This window comes from Gymnogyps californianus, chromosome 2 (genome assembly GCF_018139145.2).
Source record: "Gymnogyps californianus isolate 813 chromosome 2, ASM1813914v2, whole genome shotgun sequence".
NCBI classification, from domain to species: domain Eukaryota; kingdom Metazoa; phylum Chordata; class Aves; order Accipitriformes; family Cathartidae; genus Gymnogyps; species Gymnogyps californianus.
In genome coordinates, this window is record NC_059472.1 from 37,045,758 (window position 1) to 37,071,576 (window position 25,819).

A 25,819-nucleotide genomic window follows, 5' to 3' on the forward strand; every position below is an offset into this window, starting at 1 on the left:
AAGAAAGACAACTGTGCTTAGCTTTGTGTGTATAACTTACCATTCTTTGCTAAATAGCTTAAGTATCTTAAATAGACACATTTGACAGACATCCCTCCAAATACAAAAAAAATCCACTTTATTAAATAATTTGTTTGCAAGTGTCCCTTCCATTCTGACCAAACAGCTGGCAAGGACAGTTGTTATTCATGCAGCGGAACTTTTTGTGCAATATTTTGTTTTAAGATTCTCCACACAACATGCATTTTCTGTAAGAGTTCACCAAATGTTTAATCTTTCAGCTTCCGTAGTCTGTTCAAGGACATAAGGTGAGCTAGTCAACATGTTTTTTTGGTAAAATAACAAACCTTCTCAGAGCTCTGCTGCAATATTGGCAGCCACCTCTAATCCCCACCTTCCACATTAGGGCCTGTTCTACTTGAAATGCCATGTAATTGAAATTACAAGCTTTTTGCTTCCTGTGGCAGTCAGCCAGCACATTTTACGCTAAACCTTACACTAAAAAAATGGTAGTTTGAGTTAACTTACACAGTTTTTCTGTTTACAGGCAAGAGGGAGGGAGGAAATACGTGGGCACCTGGGAATCACATTTGGTTTAGTTTCTGAAATGTAATCAGAATGATTTTTTTTCTAAGCTTCAGTCCTGTTTTATTTACTGTTATTTGGACTAATATTTTTGAATTTGTCATATTTGATCATATTTGTCAAAATCTTAGACAAGTAAAAACAAGGCACTGATTTTTTTTTTACATCTATTTTTTTAAAGTTCAGAAAATTCTTTCAATTTAAGATTATATTTTAGAGTATTAAATATTTTCAAATAAGACTATTTTCACTCCAGAAGACATCTGCCCTTCTGTACGCCCCACGAAAGGTCTCCATGGAAGCACTAACCACACGCTGCATGCAACGCCTGCCAGTGGGGCTGATGAACCGAACTTGTGAGGAGCGGGGGCCTTTCTGGAAGCAGTCCTTATCCCTGGGGGTCTGGGCAGGGAGATGGGACAGCCCTGCCATGCATCACAGGGGTCAGGCAGGCACCCAGGGGGGCTCAAGTTTTGCAATATGTAACACGATACCAGCAGGTAAGAAGCGAAAAAAAATTTTGAGTGCTTCAGGTGCTCTCCAAAGTAAAAGAGAATTTTAAAAGTAAGAAATAATTATTTGGCAGCTGTATGTACAAAATGCTATGTCTATTTTATGGAATTTGTTTTACACAGGGGAGGTCTCAACAAAAGAGGTTCAAGCTATGTAATTCAAACTACTTGCTTAACTACTTGCAGGAAATACCACTTATTTCCCAAGAACCTTGATATTATGTTCTTCTACTAACTTGTATTGTCAATGTAGCAAGTAGTAATTAAACTTACACATTTGCAGGTTTTTTTGGACTAGCTGTGGAGAAGTTGCACTAATCTAATATTATCTGTTATTATTATTTTTACAGAAGAATTAAAATTTAAAGTTAAAATTTAAAATTTTAACTTTATGTGCCTGAATTTCCACATACTTACAGAAGTTAACTTGGATTTGAAAACTTTTGTATCAGAACACACTAATTTTCTGTGTATAACATTGTCTTGATTTCGGCTGGGACAGAGTTAACTCTCTTCTTAGTAGCTGGTACAGTGCTGGGTTTTGGATTTTGTGTGAGAATAATGTTGATAACACTCTGATGTTTTAGTTGTTGCTAAGTAGTGCTTGTCTTAAGCCAAGGACTTCTCAGTTTCCCATGCTCTGCCAGCAAGCAGGTGTGCAAGAAGCTGGGAGGGAGCAGAGCCAGGGCAGCAGACCCGAACTAGCCAAAGGGATATTCCATACCATGGAACGTCATGCCCAGTATATAAATGGGGGGGAGTTGGCCAGGAGGGACGGATCGCTGCTCTGGCATCGGTCAGTAGGTGGTGAGCAATTGCATTGTGCCTCACTGGGTTTTCCGCCCCCCCCCCCCCCCCTTTTTTTGTTATATTCCTTTTCATTACTAGTATTAGTATTAATATATTCCATTATTATTATTATTGTTAATTTTATATTTTACTTTAGTTATTAAACTGTTCTTATCTCAACCCATGAGTTCTGCCTTCTTTCCTGATTCTCCTCCCCATCTCACCAGGAGCAGGGGGAGGGGGACGGGGAGCGAGGGAGCGGCTGTGTGGTGCTTGGCTTCTGACTGGGCTTAAACCACGACAGTCTTTTATAATTCATACCATCTCACAGCCACACTGCTGTTGTTCCTGAAGTGGCAGTGGAACCTTAAAATACTTGTTTTAATGACTAACCTGCTAAATGCTAAACAGTGACCCCAATCCAGCCAATAATTTATAGATTTACTTAAATACTGAAGTTTGGGTGATTTAGAGCTGTGGATTATACTCAAACTTGTACAAGTAATTAAGTAACTTCTCAGCATTGTTCCCAGGGAAAATAGTGGGAAAAGCTAAGAAAATTTCTAACAATTACAATTTAAATCATGTATCACCAGAATATAGCTGTATTCAACATATATTGATAGCAAGAATTAAAAACTTAATTTTTCCTTGTGCATGAAGCTTCAAGTCATTCAACAAATTGAATTACCATTAAGGAATTTCTGTATTTATCACAGAAAATCCATGTGTGTATTCCTTCTAGGAAAGCAACTGAAAAGTTCCAAAGCAGTAGGGAAAACAGGAGAAAATTTATTTAAAACAAAACACCTTTATAAAGCAACTCGTTAGAGTATTTTTCCCACAGTAATAAAGAGCAAAAACCCAAAGCAAATTCATGCAGAAATGCCTTTTGCAGTTGGACAACTTTTTTTTTCCACAGTTTCTGTTACACTTGGATTGGTTTGCCTTACACGGATAATTTGCAAAGAAAAATATACCTTTTTATGTGTACATGCAAGGCAAAGCGAGTGAATGCAAAGATTCACATAAAAAACCCAATAAGCATGAGTCCCATTAGATCCAGGTGGTAAAAGAAGCAACTCAGAGGGAAGGCAAAGGCTATTTAATGTGAACGGCCCAGTGCATGTGCCCTCTTTCTTTCTGTTAGTCACTGTAAATTTAGTAACTAGCCTTGATAGCTTGCTTTTCCATTTCTGTCAGAATTCCAGCCCACCTGATTTTTTCCTTCAGTGTTTTCTTAGAGCTTGCTAGCTAAATATTTATAAAACTCTTTTACAGAAACACAAAGTAAAATAGGACTCTGAGTTCACCACACTGCAAAAATCTCAAGAAAAAGCTTTGCATTTTGCCTAGCACTTTTTGTTACATTAAATATTTGTCAGAAAATGAGCCCTGCAGTAAACTAGGATCTCTAAGGGCATTTTGAATGCTTGTTTCCACTTTGAATCCTTGCAAAACACTAGGGAAGAGTGCTGATCCCTGTAAATACTTCAAACTGCTTTTTGCTAGCTTTACTCGTTTATTCAGTCAGTACGCCTTGTTTGGGATTGCGCAGCACTGAAAATTTAAGTTCTCAATTTTTCAAATATCAACTCTATTCATGAAAAATAAAGCATAGCAAAAGATTCTATTAAAAAAGGTTTAAAGGAAAAAGGTCTAATTACAAAAACTTCCAGATTCTTCAGAAATAGAACAGTAAACATATACAATGTTACAAGAAAATCATAATGTAACTATAGTATAAATTACATGAACCTTGTTATAGACATAGATGTTGTCTATCTCTTCTAAGTACTGGTATCCAAATCGCTTTAGTGTCCACATCAAAGATCTTACATGTGGACTTACACACAGGACATGAAAAAAGAACCCACACAGCTCTTTTCTGAAGATCCTTACGCATAATTCTTGCTACTTTATCCCACAATTTTTCTCAAAACACTTCTTTTCTGAAGGCCAAGGCACTTTTAAAGAATATTTGTCAAATACATATGAGTAGAGAGACATTTATGATAATGATCCATTTAACTAGCAACAGACTCAAATTACCCTACTGGAATGCAGTACCAGTATTAAACATGGCACATCTTGAACCAGATCAGGAATTTTTACATGTAATATGAACATTTGAGTGAATGCCATGAACCAATTTGCCCAATTTATGAGAAATGTCTGATCAACATCATATTTATTCTATTTTTCCCTCATCTTGTATCTCGTATAATATCTGAAAATCATTTCAAGTCACGAAAATGTATTTTAGTATCAATTCTGAAGTAATTTTACAGGCATATTTCTTACTGTTTTGAAGGATTTGTGGGAATCCATTGCAAGAATGCATTTATCTTCATGGCCTTCCTATGAGGAACCTCAGTTTTACCTCTATATTTTATATGTCAAGATTGTCAAAGAATAAGTCTCACTGGAAGTTATTAGGGGACCATGGAACAGATCTCTATTCCTTCAGAGCCCTAAAAGACAACAACAACAATTGGACCATTTTTTTCGTTTTGAGGAGATACAGTTGCAGACAAACATACGGTGTTGGATAGCTGAATCTTATTCTGAATAACAAGCTATTTTAAAGAGATAAAAGTACACAATCAGCTAGCTACACACTATTTAAGCAAGAGTTTTAAGATACAAAACACAGAAAACCGCAAAGGCAGATGAACTGACAGTTACTGGCTTATGGCTCCTTAGTAACTTAGGCAAAGGAATTTTCCAAGAGCTCAGGAAAGTGAAGCTGGCTGCCTTTGCCCTAGGGAGAGGTTGGGTGGGCAGAGCAAGAGCTGCAACTGCTCTTCTTGCCTTCTCCTTGCAGCACTGGCAATAACAACAATAGCCAGTGTGGCTTTCAGGGATTCAGCCCAGCAACTTCGCTGCCTCTGACAGTCTACTGCTCCAGGCAACCTTACCTATGCCTAGAATTAGCAGACCATTAAATGATACGTGTACATGTTGTTTGTCCGTTCATAAGCATGCACACACAGAGCATATATCTAAAAATACTGAGTTGAAGGCTGTACATTTCTGTAGCAAGATTTTGCTAACAATCTTTTGTTTTTCTTGTATCTTTATTTTTCTGTGTAATTCAATTTATTTGTTGCTCTTTCCCTATGCTACCTGTCTGCAGAACTGATAAATCAAAGCTGATAGCTGTGGGTCCAAATCAATAAGAAAAACGTGGGTTCAGAAACTGTTGCAAAATCTATTATGATTCTCTGTTCACTGGTGTGAAGCGGAAAGGTGGCTTGAGAAAGAAGCTCAAAGCAATGGCAACTAAAGTTCTGCTCCTTACTCCTTTTGCCTAATATCCACAAATGCTCTGTGAGGTCCTTGCCCTCCAAGTTTTCAAAGGGCTTTAGGAATTAATCTGGAACTCCATAACTGCCAAGTGCTTTGATAACTCTGGTTGGAAATACTGTATGTTCAGTATTATTTAGCTTTAGTAGTAGTACTCAATCAGCTGCCTGAAAGACTGCAGAATCAGTCTGCGCTGTCATTTTGCTTTTTTTCTTTAATACTGCCCTTTTTTCCTTAGCTAACAAATACTGAGCCCTTCTTTTCACTTACTTTATCAACACCAAAGTGTGTTATAAACCAGTATTGCTATGGTTGAACAGGAATTAATGTGTCCTCTTACAGCTGTCTAAAATTTTGCAAAAACACACAACTATTGTCAAGTTAATTACCTTAGGAAAAAAGCAATCCCTTCTTTAACCTGTATTCAAATTTCTGATGCAATACAACTAATGCCAAAATTCTGATTATATAATTTTTCAAAAATTATTTTATTGCTGGTTATATTTTCTGCAAAGTGCAAATCTGCAGAGATTTTCTTAAACTTCAAAATAAAAGAACAGATGAAAATATTACCAAGCATAATGTTGTATTATTTTAAAAAATATGTAAATTAGACATAAATTTTAAATAGACACCTCTTGTTTATTAGTTTCCAAGCAAATGTTACCAGAAAGCTAAATTATAGTGGAGATATTATAATGTCATATTTCATAATGAAATTTGGAGTTTGAATTATTTTGTTCTCTTAATTTTGTAAAATTGAATATTATCTGGTAAAATGGATATTTGACTAACATTTAAGAACATACAGATGTAGTATAAAATGACTGCACTTTCAATGGGAGCTATACGTGTAAGTCCAACAACATATGGTTTTGTATGAGTTTATAATTTATTTCAAAATATCACCCTTCCTGGAACGAAAAAATTAAAACAGCCAGAGAACTGAAAATTCAGAAGGGTTAGGTAAATTAAGTTTTCTTCTCTCCAGGATGACAGTGCTGACAATCACAACTTTTATCTTTATGCAAAATCTAATTTTTATCAAACTACTTTTAAAAATCACAGGATTATCCATAAAGGCAGATACTTACAGATCCTGCCACTTGAGAGGCACTCTGAAATTCATCAATATCTTCCGTAAGTGTTTCAACCCCGGGTACTTGAGCTGTTCCAAAGAGGTAGAAGAGAAGTAAATCACTCTAATTAAGTAAGCATTAGTCAATTTGAAAATAAAATGCCTATAAATTAACTGCTGGGAAGGTAAATGTGGCTACTGTAAACGCACTGCTTTTCAGTTACACTTCAATGGATTTTAATTTATGCCTGATTTTAATTTATGTCTGATTTTAATTTATAAGCTTAATGCAATGTGGAACAGTGTCTCTAACACAATTAGAGTGATAAGCAAGCTCCTTAAGCTGCCAAGGTGTCTCATAGGTTATTTATTATTTTTACTATTAAAAATAAATACTGTTTGTCCTTTACACAAGTGAGTAGTGGATCTTCAGCTTTAATAAAATCAATAAAATTAAATTTAATTAATTCTGTTAAACTAATTAGAATACAGTTAAAATCCTTGAAGTAAGAAGTTCTGGTCACTATAGGCTATGTTTAAAAGCTGTGCAAGCTATAGCTTGTGCCCATACTGCCACATTTGTAAAACAACATGACTTGGTGAGAAGTCTAGAATGCCTCTTTGACACATACGTACTGACTTAAAACAGAATTTATGCACCTATGTCAGAGAAAGCAATTTCCAAGTAACATGCTATGCAGTTTCACTCTTTGCCTGACAGTCTGCTAGGCACTTAGATGCTGTTCATAAGCAGCCTAAGAAAACAAGACGTCCTGATCTTCCCTAGGTTCTGCTGTTATTCAGACACTTAGCAGGGAAGTCCTTACGTTTCCAGAGTTCCCTGATTTGTTAAACATCTCAGACTATACTTACTATAAAGACAGAACTATACTGAAGTACAGCAACTATGGTTACCACATTCATTGCAAACACAAATGAAAGCGGAGGAAGAAGAGGTGATGATGATGCAAAGTTGTGGTCAGAGAACTGTGCAGGAATTGGGAGATGATGCCACATTTTTGCCACTGCCATATCTAGTTCTCAACCCTAATTCCCACATATTTGCATCCTTATTTATTTTTTACCCTGGTCATGCAGTTCCTTCTGGAATAGCACTATATGTTTCATACATTCCTATTTCTATTGAACATCCCCAATTTCAAACTTTTCCTCTACATCCAAATGCCTGTTTTGAACTTTCTACTATATTGGCACTTTAAAGGAAAAAAAAAAAAAATGTAGAAGCTACACATCCTAGTCTTTTCAAGTTTCTTCAAGTAGAAACTTTCTAGTTTCTACTGGATAGAAACAGGAGCTGGCTAACTGCAAATAATAAAAACCAGTGACTCCTGTTTGATACGGAATGAACTACTGATGTGAAATTTGCTTAGTAAAATTTATTTAGCAAACTAAATATTATGTATCACAGCATAATCTGTAGATCTAATAACACAATAGAATAGGAAATACCACATGTACACACTGTGGCATAGTACCATATAATCTATCATTTTCAGTCCAATTGTATTATTCCAGGACAAAAGAAACAAGTCTTTGCCCACACCTCAGAAATATGTGGAGTTGCATACTACACTGCAAAGTAACTCACTTTACAAATAGCTTTTCTCAGACAAACTGAGGAGTGGTTTAGAAGTTTAGAAGTGCTACACGTTTCATTTATCCAATATTAAGAGTTTACTCCCTAATAAGTTATTGTATTTTAAGCTTCCTTCTACAAGAATGCACTGACTGCAAAGATCTTATTTGCAATAATGTCTTCTTTTTCTGCCTTATATCATGGCTTTTACTCAAAGGGTAAGGTACTTTTCAGCAGAAGAGACTGAAACAAGTGAGACAAGGTCCTATTGTACTTATAGGCAACTGGGATTAAATGAATAATTATCCTTTAGTGATAGTACTTCTTAATATCCAAATTAAAAAAACCCACACAGTAGCAGATGACTTCTACAATTCCCCCAACCTGAAAAACAGACCGGGGGTTGACAGATGCCAATTTTTACTGGATCAATCCTGTTGCAGTGTCTAGCTTTTGAAGCCTCAGCCATTCTCCCCTTCTATCTGCACAGAACAAGAGCCAGGCTTAATGGAGGACTGATCCAAGAGACAAACCTGACAGGCTTGGCATCTACAGGGGAAGTTTGCTGTGTGGTCACCGAAGCTGCTGCTTCTAATCAAAATCAAGAACCTAGCTATTAAATTCTTCCCTTAGTTCTCTCCTGTGAAGCGGTCCAATGGGAAAGAGAAACAGTTTTGAGAGGTATAGTTTAGGACAGTAAAAAGAAACTGCAGTGTTAAAGCATCTTGTGTTCTCCGATCTTGAGACCTGATTCCCATCTCTCATTTTTACTACTTAGATCAAACACAACTCTGTCCAATTCAGCAGGATTATACTAGAGGGAAATCAGTGTAGTGGTTAATTAGAACCAGATCGCCAGTGGAGTCAGTATAGTGCCTGATGCTGCAGATGATCTTTTTACATAAGCTATTACATTGACTTTATTAGGTGGAATTGCTTTAGTAAGGCTTATTTATAAGGGCTGTTAGATCAGATGTGCTGCCAATTACTTCTGAACCTAGTTCATCTGAAATCCACAAGAGAGATGCTCCAGCTCTAACAACTTAACAACTTCCCACTAACCCAGAAACAGATCATTATCTAAAGAAAACTACCCTCAACTTTGCTGTGCATCAGCACCTTCTTGCATATTCTTGAACGAATGGTTTACATCAGCACTTCCTAATGCATAGATTGCTCTCAGTAAGGTCATTGGTACTGATAAGTAAGAACAGAAAATAAATTCAAATAAACCTGGTAAGTGAAGCCTGTTAGTCACTTTTTCATGATATAATACATTCTCAAGAGGACATAACTAAAAATTCAGTGCAACATGATGCCTTGGTTACTTAGGGTTTTCTAACAGTATCTTTAGGAGTCTCTTTTATCATCTTCTTCTCATACATAATATTTATTGGAAATAAATATCAGATGCACAGAAAACAAGTAATGTGCTGCATTTATAGGAAAGACTGATAGAATGGGCAGTTGCCTGAGTTCTGTGCCTGTTTCTAGTCTGTGCCTACCTGTAAAATCCGGCCGTGCTTTTTTTCAAATCAAAATGTATTACTAGCCAACATTTTAGGGAAAAAAAATATATATTTTGAAAGGCTGAACATTTCTGAGAGTGCCTCTTGACAGAAATTTGGCAGTATCTCACTGCTGACCTCAGTCCTTTTGCCCTAGGGGCTTTGCTATTTTCTAGCTATATGACTAACAGCTTCATGTATATTCACAGACATGAGATAGATGTGTTCATAACAACATGAATGTCATTGCCCCACCTACCTATTTAACTTTTACTCCCTATATTTTTATTGTAGGTGTTTTTTTAGGGAAAGCATTCTCCATCTACTCTATATCCACACTGACTACAGAGTATCCAGAAGCATATAAAGTGGTCCGAGTTACAATGGCTATAGCACTCTTGTGCTCCATACTCTGTGACCATGAAAGATCCAGCTTCATTATTACACAGCATCCAGTACCTTCTGACAGTTTCACATTCTTTAATCCTGGTGCCTCTGCCACTTAGCAACAGCTTACTATTTTATTGAAGCCTACAGTTTCAGAAGATGACATGGCAAAGTGGGCATATTTCCACTTCAAGAACAAGCGTACACAGGAAGGAAAAAGGAAGACAAAGATCTGTTCAAAACAAATTGTTTCAGGAACTGTAGAACTTTTTCCTACATGTATGTCTTACCCCTCTACTTGCTTCTGCTACAATAATCTCATGCTTGCATATCCCCTTACCTATCCCAAACCAGCCAGCACCACCTCCCTTCCTGGGGATTAGTCTCGTAACAGAAGAATTTTGCCTTCCTTTCAGAGGGCTTGAGTGCAGTCACCAGTCTGGGTCTCTCTGGCTGACAATCTTCATCAAGCTTGTAAGAACATCATATTTTGAGATTCTGAGTCCCCTATTAATTTTTTTTATAAAGTGATCAATGGCAGATGAAAGGAAAAACAAATGGCATGACTGCATGAAGCCACGCATTCTCACAAAACCAGTTTGAAAAATTTATCTTTAAAGACGTACTAGTTACTAATGCTGACATACATTGGTTTACAAATGAGGCAAGAGAAATGAGCGAAAGCTCAGGTTGCTGTCATACCTAATAGCACACCTAATAGCACTAAATAGCAGACAGTTAGTAGGTAATAAAAACAACAAAAGTTAGTTCCTATTTGTTTTGCATTAAGTAATCAACATAGCTAACTTGTCTGTGGCTGCTGAAGGCTAAACTGCAAATCAAATCCTCCAATTAATAGATTTGGCTGGTCCTGCCCAACAGGAAGGGAATGGACTGAAAGATTTATCTTTGCAGATTCTCTGTCCAAACCTCTATTCCTTTCTGTCTCCATTCCAGTGACAGCTAAGATAAAGTTAACCTTCTTCAACGTAATCTTTCATAGCAAAGCAGGGCATTCTCTGGCAAGATATCCCTTAGGAAGTGCCTTTTCCATTTATTCTGTTCAAAAACCTGAGCAGAAATTGAAATAAGGCTGAGTGTCCTGACTGCAGATTAGCGCAGCGTATTATGTTTGTATGAGGAGAAAAATGTTCTTCAGAGCTATTGTATAAACTCCTTTTTATTGCATTTTAATTCTAGTCAGTGGTGCTTGGAGAGATCAGAGAAGCATTTCTGATACTTAGTTTAAAAACGGGAGAAATTATATAACTTTTTATTTTTACTGTATATTATTTGAATCCTCTGGATGCATCTGTAGTATTAAATTAAATATTTCAAAGACCATTCTTTGGCATAGAGGCCAACTGGCAATGAACAGCCCACATCTATGCTATTAAGCTATTTTACATCCAAAATAGTGTGCTAACATACAAACTGTCTACTAAGAATGAATCCTGGCTCAAGGTGGCTCCCAAAATATGCCTAGGAATTATTCTGGAGTGCTAACTGGCCATGACAAAAACCATGTTAGGGGTTCTTCTAACAGATTTGAAGTGTAAATCATTGAGTTCAAAAGCCCAGGAACACTCTCTGGAAGTGTTTAATCTTCTTTTACAGCCATAACCTCTACTCTTAAATTCAAGATGTTGGTGTTTGGGGTTTTTTTTATGAGCAGCAAATATTTATATAACTTACCATCAGAGTCTGACACTGCTGGCTCAGATGTTTGAGATACCATGGAGACATCTTCCGGCCTTTCTGCCAAATTATCTCCTTGCAATCTAAATTGTGGAAAAATGGAACAAAACCATTTGCAATCGTATTCCATAGGTAAGACACAGAAGACTGTTATCTCTGACTACATACCCTACTCACAACATTATCCTAATTAAAAGGGTAGCTTTGCTGAAAAGCCAACATCCATGGTTCAATCATATCATCCCAGATCGTCTACTAACCAAAACTAGCCTCTAAGAAACAGTCAACTGAATCCTAGCTTATGTATTTTTGTAAGACTTATTTTAACAACAGTGGAGTTTTGGTGGTATCATGTGCATATGAAACTTCAAGCTTCCTTCACTACATTCAAAAATATTTTAATTGAACAGGACTATACTGGGTGTCTGTGTCAAGGTGTTGGCAGTGGAGGGGCTGCAGGGGTGGCCTTGGTGAGGAGAGGCCAGGGCTGCCCTGTGCCAGACAAAGGCAGTTCCATCCGGCTCCAGAAGACCCATGGCAGGACACAGCTGAGCCCCTCAGCCAAAATGGCGTCGCCTTGGAGAAAACATAGGAACATAAGGAAGAGGAAACAATGCCACGCAGGCAGAAGAGCAGGGAACAGAAAGAGTGGGAAACAGCAGAGGGAAGACCAAGGTCAGAGGAGGAGGTGCTCCACACTCCAGAGCAGATACTGCCTTGCAGCCCATGGTGAGGAGCATGCCAGAGCTGATATCCACTGCAGCCCGTGGAGGACCCACACCAGAGCAGGTGGATATGTCCTGGAGGGACTGTGGCCCGTGGAGAACCCGCAATGGAGCAGATTTTTTCCCTGAAGGACTGCAGCCCGTGGGGAGAGCCCACGCTGGAGCAGGTGATAAGTGTGAGTAGGAAGGAGGTGCAGAGAGGAGCCGTTACGGACTGACCACAACCCCCCATTCCCCGTCCCCCCTGTGCCACTCAGGGGGTGGGAGAGGAGTCCGGAATGAAGGAGTGAAGTTGGGCCTGCGAAAGGGAGGAGGAAAGGTATGGTTTTAATGTTTGTCTTTTTGTTTTTCATTACTTAAATCTATTTTAATTGGCAATAAATTAAACTAATTTTCCCCAAGTCAAATCTGTTTTGCCCACGACAGTAACTGGTAAGCAATTTCCCTGTCTTTATCTTGACCCACAAGCTTTTTCATCCTATTTTCTCCCCTCGTCCTGCTGAGGGCAGTGAGTGAGCGAGCGGCTGGGTGGGGGTTTGGCCCTTAGTCAAGGTTAATCCACCACAGGGAAATAGATGCAAGAATATTTCCTCCTCCTGTGTTACTTTTTACAAGAAAATTACAGCAGGCTTCGTCTTCAGGCTTTCCCCCTGCATCAGCTGACTGCAATGCCTTGACAGCCATTTACAAAAATACTCCTTGTATCTGTTCTTTTAAATGAGCATCCCAAGAGTGCCACCATCCTTCTTCAGGCTCTTATGAATCCTGAGAACAGATTCTGCTCTGAAGAAATAGTTTGTAGCTCTTAACACAATATAACTGCCATTTACATAAAGGTTATCTTACCTTGAATTTATTCAGACATGAAAAGAATAAGAAAAATGTAATTCAATTTTGCAAAGTCCAGGAATCATAAAAATGCATTGAAGTAAAACCTTGGGGAAAGAAATAACTTATCTCTTAAAAAAAGTTCCTTTCACTCTGTATTCTCACTCTTTGCAGCTGCTTTACAGTAAACTTTGAATTAACCTTTGAAACCAAGCAGAATCCCCATATCTGCCCTATCTCAATTTCACATTTTATGACTCTCACAGTTATCTAATATATTTGGATCTTAAGTCATCTATTTGTTTTTACCTTCTCAAAACCATTCCCCCTCCCACAATTACTTTATCTCCTTTTATTGCCCCTGGGACGGTTTATTTATGACGGAAAGCTCAATGTAAATTCATAATGACTCTTACCTGAGGAGGCAGTTCCACAGAACACAAAACTCCTCAAGGCAACAAAAGTGTAAAACTTAGAAGTTGTAAACCTAATTTTGAAAATGACTTCTATGAATCCTTTATAACTCTATATCTGGTTTGTAATGCTCTAGTTACCAATTCTTTAAAAGCCTAGCTTGTCAAACAGGCTATTCTAAAGATGACAGTCAAAACAGAAGCAAATAACTTTGTACCATTATCATAAAGATATTCAAATAGGGAGAAAACAAATTGCAAATGAAATAACCACACGAAAAAGGAAGATTTCAAAAATCACATAATTTTCCTTTGCATAAAAATTGACCTGTCCTCCTTCATTACATACATACGCATGTTTACTGCAAGCACGTATTCAAGCTTATAAGGATATGCATGGAATCGCAGGAACCAGAAGTGATGTACTCTTCTCTGCAGCCATGTTGATAGTTTATTTGTTTTTAATTAAAAGGAAAATTACTCCAATCTTCTCTGCTTATATTGCAGTCATAAAAAAAATTATCTCTAGAAGTAGGAACTGCTTCTTTCATCCCATCAGAATTTTCAAGATTTTATAATACGTTCCCATTCTGAGTTTTCATAAATCCAAACCAGACATGAACAACTGAAATTATTCTCATCTTATTCTAGAAATTACATATATTTAAGTGGCCCATTGCCTCATGAAAAACACGCAAAAAAAAAATCTTTTCAATGTATCTAGTCAGAAAAGCCATTTCACATGTTTTCCCTTTGTAGGAGGAAATGGCTGGGTGAACTGGGTGGATGGATGGGTGAATAAGATGTTTGACATATCTGGATCTCATCTGCACATCCAATTTTCAACTTATTTATGTATTTCTTACATGTGGATTCATATTGGAATAGATTCTCATGTGACTCAAGCAACAAAAAAAAAGTCACAAACACTATTGCTCGCCAAAAGAATTCTGTTACTTGGACTATTCTGATTTCTTCTTCAATAGTAATACTACTCATCAGACACCTCCACAGTAAAATGAAAACACTTAAAAATTCTTAAGCAATACATTAGAAAAAAGCATATGTCTAGAAAAGCTTCTGAATACTTCAGAAGCTCATTATACAATCAGAGATGTATTTTCTAATCTGTCCTTGTTTATGCTGCTTTCTTCCCTGGTTCATTCTTGCTGAATGTCTTCCAAGAAAAGTGTGTTGCACCATGCCGCAAGCATCATTAATGTCGAAAGGCCTAAGCTATGAGATCCACTTATCTGGTCCCTGGTACTACAAAAGCATTTTCATCTCCAACTGTTTTTCTTGCAGACTAGTTGTACACAGAAGTGTAAACTCCAAGGTAGACTTGATTCTTTATTGCCAGATACCAGATAGAAATTCCTTCAGCAAAAAAAAGTAAAATGACGACCAAAATGTTGTGTTGGTACTTTTCATCCACTGCTTTGGAAAAGGCGATTATAAAAAGAGCAATATATATGAGTCACATCCTTGTTTGCAAAGCAATCTAAAAAGAGTCCGGCTTTTCCAAACTGGTGGCTAGCTTTGAAAATCTTGCCTGTTGTTTTCAATGTGTACTCTTTAAAAAAAACCCCCAAAACCAAGTTACCTAAAAATTACTATCTTACTAATACTTTATGGACTCTTTCAGTTATTAACCAAAACATTATTTCAGCTAGTAATTATTTTAACGAGAGTCTAAACTTGATACCTGATAGCCAGCATTTTTTTCTATACACATTCTGTTTATAGTGTGATCTCTTGCTTAGAGGCCATTGTTTCAGCTACATTCAACCAGCTGCATGTTGGAGCTTCAAGAGCTACAAAGGCAAACAGCCTCCAGGCAAATATTTCAATTTCCTTTGACCCAAAAATGCATTGTAGGACTTGTTCCAAGAAAACTGCCAAGGACTTCAGGACCAAAGACATTCTGAATAAGTTCTACAGGATGGGTGCAGCAGCAGTATACCAGGTCTATCACTACAAACAAGCTTGTGGGTGTGTGAAACACAGTTGTACTGCCAGTATGATTTAGCAAATATGATACTATAAGAGTATGCAAAAAGAGGACAAAACAATTTCATCTGCATTCCTTGAATGAGTCACAGCATAATAAAATCCTATATTGCCTCATCAGAGGAAGGAAATAGCAAATAGGAAAGAGAGTCAAGATTGAAATTATAGATTTTGTTTTTCATCCACTACTTTGAAAAGGTCTTTTCACACTCCTGAACAATCTATAAGCACACACAGTATTATCTAAGAAATGGTAGTGACTAAAGTCAGCAAAAAGAAAACATGTTGATTCCTTTAGGATTCAGATTAGGAAAATATTTCTTCTTGACTTGACATCTGAAAAAGCAATGTTTTCTACAAATGTTTATCGCCTTATCAAAGATTTTGTATTATTTCCATGTGAGTTGCCTTTATCTACCATGCTAATTATTCTATTAGTGATGGTGCAGTATGTGGAAGTAGAAGTAACCTACCTAAAAAAAAAAACAACCTTTTTTTTTTTGTCTAAAAGTTCAGCCATCTTAAGTTTTTACTAGAAAAATGAAAAATTACTTCAGCATGCACAAAGGTGATACAAAACAAATGTTGCAGTTTTGATTCGGTAACACATTTATCTACATAGATTACTCTTTGGTTTAAAATCATGCCCATGTTAAGTGCATTGCTGAACTTGAGCATTTAGGATGTTTTTCTTTCTTAAAACATAGATTGTTGGAGAACAGGACATGTCATCAAGACGAGGATATTACAATTTGATATTTCAATAGAAGTCACCTATTTTACCAGATGAAAAAATACTAAGATAAAACTATTATTTGAATCCCAGTTGCTAAACTGAAATGAAAATGAGGTTAACTCCATGATTTACGTTGCGTAACCTCTCACCAATGAGGCTGTGTGAAATAACCTACATAAAACCCCATTCTGACTAATATGACAACCTCTTTTTTAACATCTTCAATATTTCCCTGGCAATTTTGAGTGCCCAACAACACCTCAGAACACATTGTTCTGTGGTATTCACAATTACCAACAGTCTTAATGAAACACTTGTAAATTCCTATGATTACAGAGGTGGAAAACAACTCACTGACTCATTGATTTCATCCTGTGGGCAGTGCAAGAAGCAATACCCTAGAGAAGTATCAGATACTAGTTCCTACTCTAGTTCCATTTGTTGCAAAAAAAAGTGAAATAAAGCAGACTAATGGCCATAAATGTTTCAACTTACTTCCATTTTCAAGATGACAGAATGTTCCAGGGGAATTTTACAGGGATTAAATATGCAGCATGTAAGTATCTGTAACATGAATTTAGTGACAGGGACATCGTACACCATGCAGGTGGGCTAAGGATTCAGTGCAGATCTGAATTTTCTGCCTGGTAGATGAGTTCTGTTGAGTGGCTGTTTGGTGGAGTCCAGCTGGAAGAGACTGATCAAGTGCTACAAAGTCTCAAGCTTCCCTTGTGCCTGACCTTTCAGAAAGACCCATTCTAGCACTCAAAGAAAGACCCTTGAGCTTTTCTGATGGCACAACTTAATGAGGAAAAGCCTCATGGACTAACTTTATTTCCCTTCATAGCACCTCCTCATCCTCCCACCCTGTTTTCAAAGCCACAATAACATCCCTGAGGCAATCCAATCATTACTATCAGGAGAAAACACTGAGTGCATCTTGATCTCTCTTCTAGCATTACTTAGCAGCTGGAAATAAATTGGCACAGTATGAGCAGTCATTCTGCAAGATCAGCTTTGCTTTGAGCTTGAACAGTCATCCAGCATATCATTTGTTTCTAGATTGTACTGTCTGTTTGAATCAGATTATAGTCAGATTCTTCCATGTATTTGCATAAAGCAAAGAGTATTCTGTTAGCACTAAAGAAGGAATGAATAAGTGGTATGAATGAATACATGCTGTAAGGCTTTTTTAAAGTCAACAACGAGATTTCCATAGCAGCAACATATTCCCCATTAGATGACTTTGAAAAACTAAGAGTGTTTCCCTTTTAGTTTCTGAAATTCACCAGTAAGTCCTTTTGATACTCTAACACATGCTACTTAATTATGCCAAAAATATTACAGTTGAAGCTATCTACAGAATTTTATCTAATTACGGTTATATAGAAGTAGACACAAGAAAGGACCCCTACATAAGGAAGGTTTGTTCTCTGCAGTATGCAAATCTTTGAAATGACATCTACTTTTTCTAATACAGTTGACTAGGACATATTTCTTAGTGATCTTTTCTTCTAATAAAACTGATATTACTTAAGCAGACTGTCTGGTAAAACTTGTCACTACTATCTGAAAGGTGGTCCTTCCCAAAACTTCACATATTTGACAAGAAAATAAATGTTGACAGTATCCAAAGTCCAGGTGAGTTTATTGCTCTTCTTTATTGTAATCAGCTACATGGCATGTCATTACACTTCCCCATTCTTTTCATGTGACAGAACCAGTGGTCTTGTTTTCAAATCTCTCTGATACCCATCAATATCCAATTTACATATGCTATTAAGAGGACAGCTTCTTGACATTATGGTAATTGCTGCTTTAGAAAGATTGATGACCTCACTTAGAAGCTGAAAAGAAAGAGACAAGATGATCCTACAAAACAATTCCTTACATGAATCCAAAATCCATCTAACAGCATCCTAAAATGACTAATTGTAATGGGTACCTAATAAAGTGTGGGTACAGTGGGGATGGAAGGAGAGAGTAATGCTAGAGGAGCTGTGATGTCTCCATTTGTACCACCTCTAAAACAATGCAGTAGCCCTCATACAGCTGCAAAATTTCTAGACAATAGGACACTGGAATTAAACTATATCTTGGGGAAAAAATAACAGGGAACAGTTGAGGAAGTTGAATTAAAATTGTGTTTTTCCTCCACGATTTAAAGTTGGCATGCATTTTCAGATTTGAAATTTGTGGAAACATTTATGATTGAGCAAAATGGATTTTTAAGAAGTAAAACAAAGTCCTGCTTTGAGGGCAACTATGGGTGTGTCTATACTTGAGTGTGTACATGACTGCAAGTACAGACGCATGATGAATTCCTACGTAACAACTCCTTCAGTGCACTAAATGTAGACATACACTATGATTGTCCCTTGTGTCAACACTGTTGTCCTATGATATTCTTAAAATTAACAGTAAATGAAATTAAACTCCATGTTATAGCAGAATACTACAATTAAAAAAAAAAAGTTCACTGGTGAACACCATTCTCGCAATATTAATGGATTAGAAGAAAAAAAAAAATTACTTCCAAGGACTACATCAGATTCATAAAAACAATTAAAAACACTTAACCACAAGCAATAGGTACCTTCTAACATCAGGGCCTAATGAGAAGGAATAAAGTATCCTGAAAACAAAGAAATGGAAATGTTTCTGATACCTAATATTGAGATATATGTTCTTTAGTATTTGTTCTTTGTGTAGACTATTAATTCAAAGTATGTGCATTATAAATTGCCTTGTGCTAGTGTATAGTAGAGGTTGTGCTTTAGGAAATTTTTGTGTCAAATCAAATACTAAACAGGAGAGGAGATTCACCTTCAGAGGAGGGTGATTGTTCACTCAAAGACAGAGGAATTGGGATTATATTTAGTTTAATACTATTCTGACACAGTCTTTCAGAAATATGTCACAACTCAAATAACCAAATTCCCATTCTATTCCTCCCAAACATGAACCAAAAAAACCCAAACAGAAGAAGGGTTATCATTTTTTGGACAAAATCTCCTTTAACCCCAAATAAGCAACTACAGGCAGGAGTTATATAATTACTGTGTACGTGGCTGGCGTTCAAATTCTGGTACGTGACTATGGGACTTCTTTTTCTTTTTAAACATAGCAAACTAGAGCTGGATAAATTTGCTCAAATTCTGATGTTCCCCAGAGGTGAACGATAACAGAAACTTTGAAATTCCACTTGAGAAGAAATCCTGAAAACCTGTTATTTCAAGGCAATACAAATGCTTCTGCTGGCTTTTTAGTAATAAAGAAAAATTCCTCCAGGGGCTCCAAGACAGTAAAGGGCACTCCCCGAGGACGAAGTGGGAAATCACATGTCTGAGAATTGCAGCTCCAGCCATTCTCTCTGCTCTGCCCTGTGTCAGCTAAATTTTGTTGAATCTGGATAATTTCTGTAAAACATTTTGGTTTCTGTGAATCTTTATTTCCTAAAGAACACACATTTCATTGGAAAATTCCTGATCTGCTTTGCTGAAGACTCAGCTGACTTCTTTTAGATAAATATGGTGAGAAGTAAGGGAAAGTTCAGCAAAGAATCCTTAAATCTTTCAGCAAAAAGAGCTGTAAAGCTGTTTTCTTGTTCATCCGAGACCAGTGTACATTTCTAAGGTTAGAACTGCAAAGAAAAGTTTTCAACTCTGAAAAACAGAGGTAGTGTCATGTTTGTATTAGAATCTTAATTAAGGAGATTTTGGCTTGTTGAATCACTGATTTTACTTAAATTATTTCAAAGTAGGTTAACTATGCTCTTGAAATATCCTAACAAATACTTCAGTGATTTACAGTTAGTTTCTTTACAAAGTAGTTATTAATTTGGATCAAAAACTGTAATATACATTTTGTAAGATTAATGAATATCACGAACTTATTAACAAAAGAAACTTATTAAAAATAGAACATGATGATGTTTCTTTGGCAACCAAAGGGAATTTCAGTCAGAGATGAGGAGAAGGATAAATTGGACTTATTGGATTTCCTTTTTTTTTCCCTTTCAAATCATCTGCTTCCTTTCTGTAATTTAAAACAGTACATCTACATCTAACATCTCTCTCTGATATCACTATAATACTGAATTATAATTTCCCTAGAACAAATACGTAACTCCAGGGAAGTTATAGCAACAGAGATCAGACAACAAAAGTCCTGAAAGCCTCCACATGCTTTTAGGTTACATTGAATGTTTTCTTGCTCCTTTCCCTAGCAACCTCAACACCACACCAGTAACAGTACTCCACACTTTATAATCATTTGTCCTGACTTGCCTATAATATAGTGAGTTTATTTCATTCTTTGTTCTCAAACATAGTGATCCAAATTCTGATCTCATGTACCTTGACTTACTGTCTCCACAAGTTCTGCACTCTTTTATGCTGGTGTAAAATCCAAAGCTTCTCCAGCACCTAAATATAAAGCCAGGAATTTCTGACCTATTCCATTTGTTCTACTAATGTCTTTTACAAAAATAAAAATGTTAAAACCGCCAGCAAAATTCTTAGTGTATTCACAGGTACAGAGACAAAAAGCTATCAGTTTTCCAGTATAGACTATGCCAGTTAATATAATGGTAAAATTATAGTAAATAAATATTATTAAACAATATACAGGCAAAAGTACTGTTTTGCTGGTAAAACTCTCCATCTGCTTTAGCTACCTACTCTAGCTTCCTAATGAAGATTAGATTTTAAAAGAAGTTTATACAAATTTCAGATCAATAAACTATAGAAGAAAAAAGTCTTTGAACTATGGGGGCAAACAACAGAGGATTGTGAATTCAGTAAGTAATGACTGGCTGGCATCTCTCAAGTCTGAAGTAATAATGGGAAAGCTCTGCAGCATGTCACCTTGTTATATTAAAAAATCAGTGTCATAGCTTCTGTTTTCACCATAGACTAAAATACAGGAAGCATCACCATTGAAGAGAAATGAAGCATGAGGACTATTGGATTATCCTGCAAAACACTATCCAGGAAGGCAGACATTTCCAAAATTAAACTGTAAGACTACATGAATGAATACAGACATTTAACAAAATTTCTGAATAAAATGTAGGAATATAAACTTACTGACATATTCAGCATGCTCCCCAACAGAGATTTATAATTCCTTTAAATCCATTTTAAAGAAGTGGTGCAAAGCTCTCAGGCAGGAGTATGTTGTTACAACCATCAATTCTATTTATGTGAGATATATAGCATTCGTATTCTTTGAGTTTCACCCTAACCTAAGGTACAGCTAATCTAAAATAACTCTATTTTCACTGATACTATTTGGATCACAGTCTCTTACTTTTGCACTCACTTTCTTAAGGACACTATTTCTCAGTGCTTGCACACTAAAACACAGCCAATGATTTGAAAATTCATAAAAACCGTAGTTAAAAATGGATTTTGGTTGAAGTCCATTCTCTTTTTGCAAATTAAAAGCATTATTTTCCAGTCACTCTTGAAGATTTTTGTGGAAAGTTTCCATGTCACCAATACGTAATTCACAGCCATAATGCTTTCAGCTGGTAAAACTAGCATATCCACTTGCTGAGCAAAACTTACACATTGACACAGCCTGCAAAATAATCTTTTCTGTGTGCTGTTTGCCTTTTCAAAATGCCTGAATGCAGGTCTTTGTGCATTTAAATAAGTACACTCTGCAGCTATTTCTGAGGAGAACCAAAAGTGGAAATATATTTCCCAGAGTAAGGAATCCATAAAGAGACTGAATTATCTAATCCTTTTACAAGATGGGGAATTAAGCCATTCTTATGGCAACCTTTTATCTGCTGCTGGCTTCAAACCATTATCTCACAGGGGAAAAATTACAGTCTTTGTCAGTCTTTTCAGACTTAACACTCTTTCTTCCCCTGTGAACCATTTTTTCTAGGACTTGTGAAAGAGTTTTGTGTGTGTGTGTGCATGTGTGTCTTTTAAGAGCTATATTAAACGGTTATCCAGAGCCTCAAATTATGACCAACAAGCCTCCCCAAGCTCATGATCTCCTGGTTTCCTTCCTATATCATTTGCATCCAGAAGCAACTGCTATTGCTGATATACATCACAGTGTAGCACCAAACAGAAAGTATCTATAAACATTGCAATAAAGAATTAGCTTGCAAAGCACACATCAAAGAGAGCAAGGGAAAAGAAAGGGGAAAGGACTGGGAAAGCACTTGTCTTTTTAAATTATTGAGGGGGTTAAATGTGTTTTGTAGGAGAAAAGAGAAAGAGATGTCTTGACAAGATCTACAAATGAAGAACAAGATGAAATGGATGTTACCCTCTATTAAATTGAGAGATAGTACAATAATTTTCAGGACTAGACAAAGTAATATTAATTTCATTTTCAAATATGCTCCTACTGCTTTCATTATTACAAATCAAGACTGGCACATTCAAAAGAACTAAAAAATCCTTTAAGTCTACTCTTCTTAGAATTTTTCAACAGCATTTTTAAATGTTTACAAGTGTACCAACCTCCTCATACCAGTTCTATCTTTTTACAACCAGCCTGAGGAAAAAAAATACAGCTACTGTTGAACAATAGTTCTTAGAAAAGATGTTCTAGTGACACATCATTAATTCACAGCATCTTATACTGTATTCTTCCTTCATAACTAAAACCAGATACTAATTTCCTGTCAGTAAAGTTACAGTAGGGCTATCTCCAGATGAACTTGGTGCACTAAGTGCCACATTTCCAAACCCAGTCCTATCATGAGAACAATACGTTAGTATGTATCTATAAGATGCAATTCACATGCAAATTTTATGTACCTAGTGCACACATTTCAAGTACAAGTCTATTTTCACTAACATGCAAACACTTACCTTTCTTCAAACAAACAGTTCTTCCATTTCTCTTATGCTGATTGACAGTTATTTATGTCAAAAACAAGTCTACCCCACACATGCAGCCTTTAAGGAAATAAAACAGCTGTTAAATCAAACTCAGAGGGAAATGCTTCATCCCTGAAAATACTGTGTAATGCAAGGACACAGACACACACTGTTCCTGTTAGAGAGATATATGCTTCATCTGACAATACTGGTTTCTTCACAGCTTACATAATTTTTGATAACAGACGATGTTTTTATTATCATAGTATATTGTGGAACTTCTAATAGGTCTGAAATTATTGCTTGGTGGATTTATCCAGTGGGAAATTCTGCTAAAAAAGAGGAAGGAAAAAAGTCTGATCCTCCTGGGATTTCTGTCTGAGCACTTGATATAAATCTCCTGTCTTATATTGTTCCCTTCCCAAGACACGGTTAAGATTTTGAAAATAGAGAGACCTTGGCCATTCTTTTAAAAAATACATTCATTGGGAGTTTGCCATAAAACCAATTAAGGTTTGGGATTAAAAATTATAATATCTTGTGCATTTTAGAGGTCAAACTTAGATCCATGAACTCAAAAAATTATTTGAAATCACACAGATAGTCTCTATTTTGCATATAGTAAGATATTCAAAAGAAACACAAGTCGGTGAAAGAAAAGGCAAGCCAATGTGTTACTCTGAAAACTTAGCAAATCAACCTAATAACTCTTAAAAATTAATTTATGTTCCCTGTCTCTGATAACCACTAGGACCAGTAAAAACATTTTCTGAATTATTTTTTCTTTCGTGTTTTCGTATTTTTTTTGAAAGAAAAAGTGAGATACCGAAGTGGTACACCACTCCAGAAAAGGAAAGATTAAGTCATTTATTTTAGCTGTATTTAGCACTTATAAAATCAAGAGAAGACAGTGAAGACACTATTGTGGTTATTTATGCATCAAAGCTGGGCAAATTAATCACTGTCCAGATTCAACTCAGCCAAAAGCTAAATGAAAATCTTTTGACTAGCTTTTTTGGCCACAACTTTTTCTTTTCCTGTAATTTTCATTTTTCTACCTTACAAGAAATTCTAAGTAGCAAAAGGAAAAATATAGGTTTTCTCCACAATTTTCCAAACTGAAGGGAGACTTTTAAAAGTTATAAAGCACTCCTATACAGAGTTTATTTGCTTGTTTGCCACTCCTAAAAGGAAAAAGATGCAAATAAACCACTTTGTTTAGGACAAAGTCTGTGAAGCTAGCACAAACAAACATGAGGAAAATTCAGCTCTTTGAAACAAGAGGTCCAATAAAACTAAAAAAAAAGAAAATAAAGGAAAAAAAGAATGAAAAATAGTGACACAAGTCATCTGGAATGTTTAGTACTTTCTCCTCTGTAAGAAAAGTCACTTAGAAATAGTACACAGACAGAAAGCTAATATGAAATGCAAGACAGGAAAGAAAAAAATATGTATATGTAATCAAAAGGTTTGGTAACATTTGAAGACATAAACTTCCTAACGTTCTGTGCCTGAACTCCAATCAGAGAATTTTTCACCCAAAATTATTTCTGTACCAACCACTTTAGTTTGGAAACATTTTTTTCCCTTGGTACTTTGAAGTAATTTGTTCCCAAATTTCAGGAATATTAACAAACCAGAAGTTTCTGCCAGAAACTGAGTCACTAAGCTGGCCTTACCACTACTGGGCAGACATACAAAAACTACTCTTTATGCAAATACATGTACCAAACCACACGTATACCTGTATCCATTCCCCAGTATTACATCACAGTGTACAGAGCCAAACCAGGGATTATATGGAGGATTTTAGAGGTTATTCTTTCGGACACATCCATATATTATTGATTAATTAGAAATATAAATTGTATGACACGATATCATCCTGTTTCCTACCCTTCTGCTGCATGGATAGACAGAAATTAGCTGTTTCCTTGAAAAGATTACATGTTTCAAAGGTATGTGTACACGGAAAAGACTAAAAACTTCTATAAAACCCACAAATAAGCAAAATACAACTCCTAGGGGGTTCTTTGTTACATTTCTATGTAAAAGGCTGCACTCTAGACAAATCAAAACCCATTTAAATGTACAAAAGGACAAATTTACCTAAAATTCGCCATGGAGCATAAAGCTAGCAGGGAAAAAGGGGTCACAATGATTGAAAATCAAGTGGTCAATAAAAAACAGAAAAAATGGAACTCAGTGGGGAACATAATAAAAGATTCAGATGCAAGTCATCTGGATGCTCTGCACCTTCTGCTCTGACAGAATACTCACTATGCATTTATTTACACAGACCTTGGGGGAGCAGCAAAGAAAGCTAGGAAAAAGAGGAAGCAAAACTATGCGTCAAGTCTGAAGAGGAAACGTAATGTTAGGTTTTCCAAATAGATGTATCATATTATATCATCATTTTGATATCAGAAATTAGAATTTATTCTCCTCAAATCCCAATTTCTAGTCATAGGCATTCCAGGATCCACCATTTGTAGGTTACTCCCCACTAAACATTAAATTAGGAAGGAAGTTAAAGTCCATAAAGAAAAACAGGGATTTAAAGACATCCTTTGAAGTCACATACACAGTGCTCTACTCCTAACTCTGTTAGGAATAGGTAATTTTATATTCTCAGTGATCAGGTTCTCTTCTATCTAATGCCATCACCTCTTGGTTTATATTAACACTGCAGTTAAAGGGATGATTATAGTTCACGTAAACATACCTGAACTGCCTACAAATACCTGAACAGACTTTAAATTAGCATCTGCAGATGCTATGAGTGAATAG

At 36.3% G+C, this 25,819-nt stretch overlaps 1 protein-coding gene across 1 annotated transcript in view; it reads right to left on the minus strand.

Moving 5' to 3' along the window:
• Nucleotides 1-25,819, minus strand: part of C2H8orf34 (chromosome 2 C8orf34 homolog) — a 163,745-nt gene that overhangs the window by 15,386 nt on the left and 122,540 nt on the right. Inside the window, exons 9-10 of the mRNA XM_050892351.1 lie at nucleotides 11,461-11,546; nucleotides 6,290-6,363 (exon numbers count right to left, since the gene is read on the minus strand). Coding sequence (XP_050748308.1) covers nucleotides 6,290-6,363; nucleotides 11,461-11,546 — 160 coding nt within the window. The remainder of the gene's footprint in view (nucleotides 1-6,289; nucleotides 6,364-11,460; nucleotides 11,547-25,819) is intronic.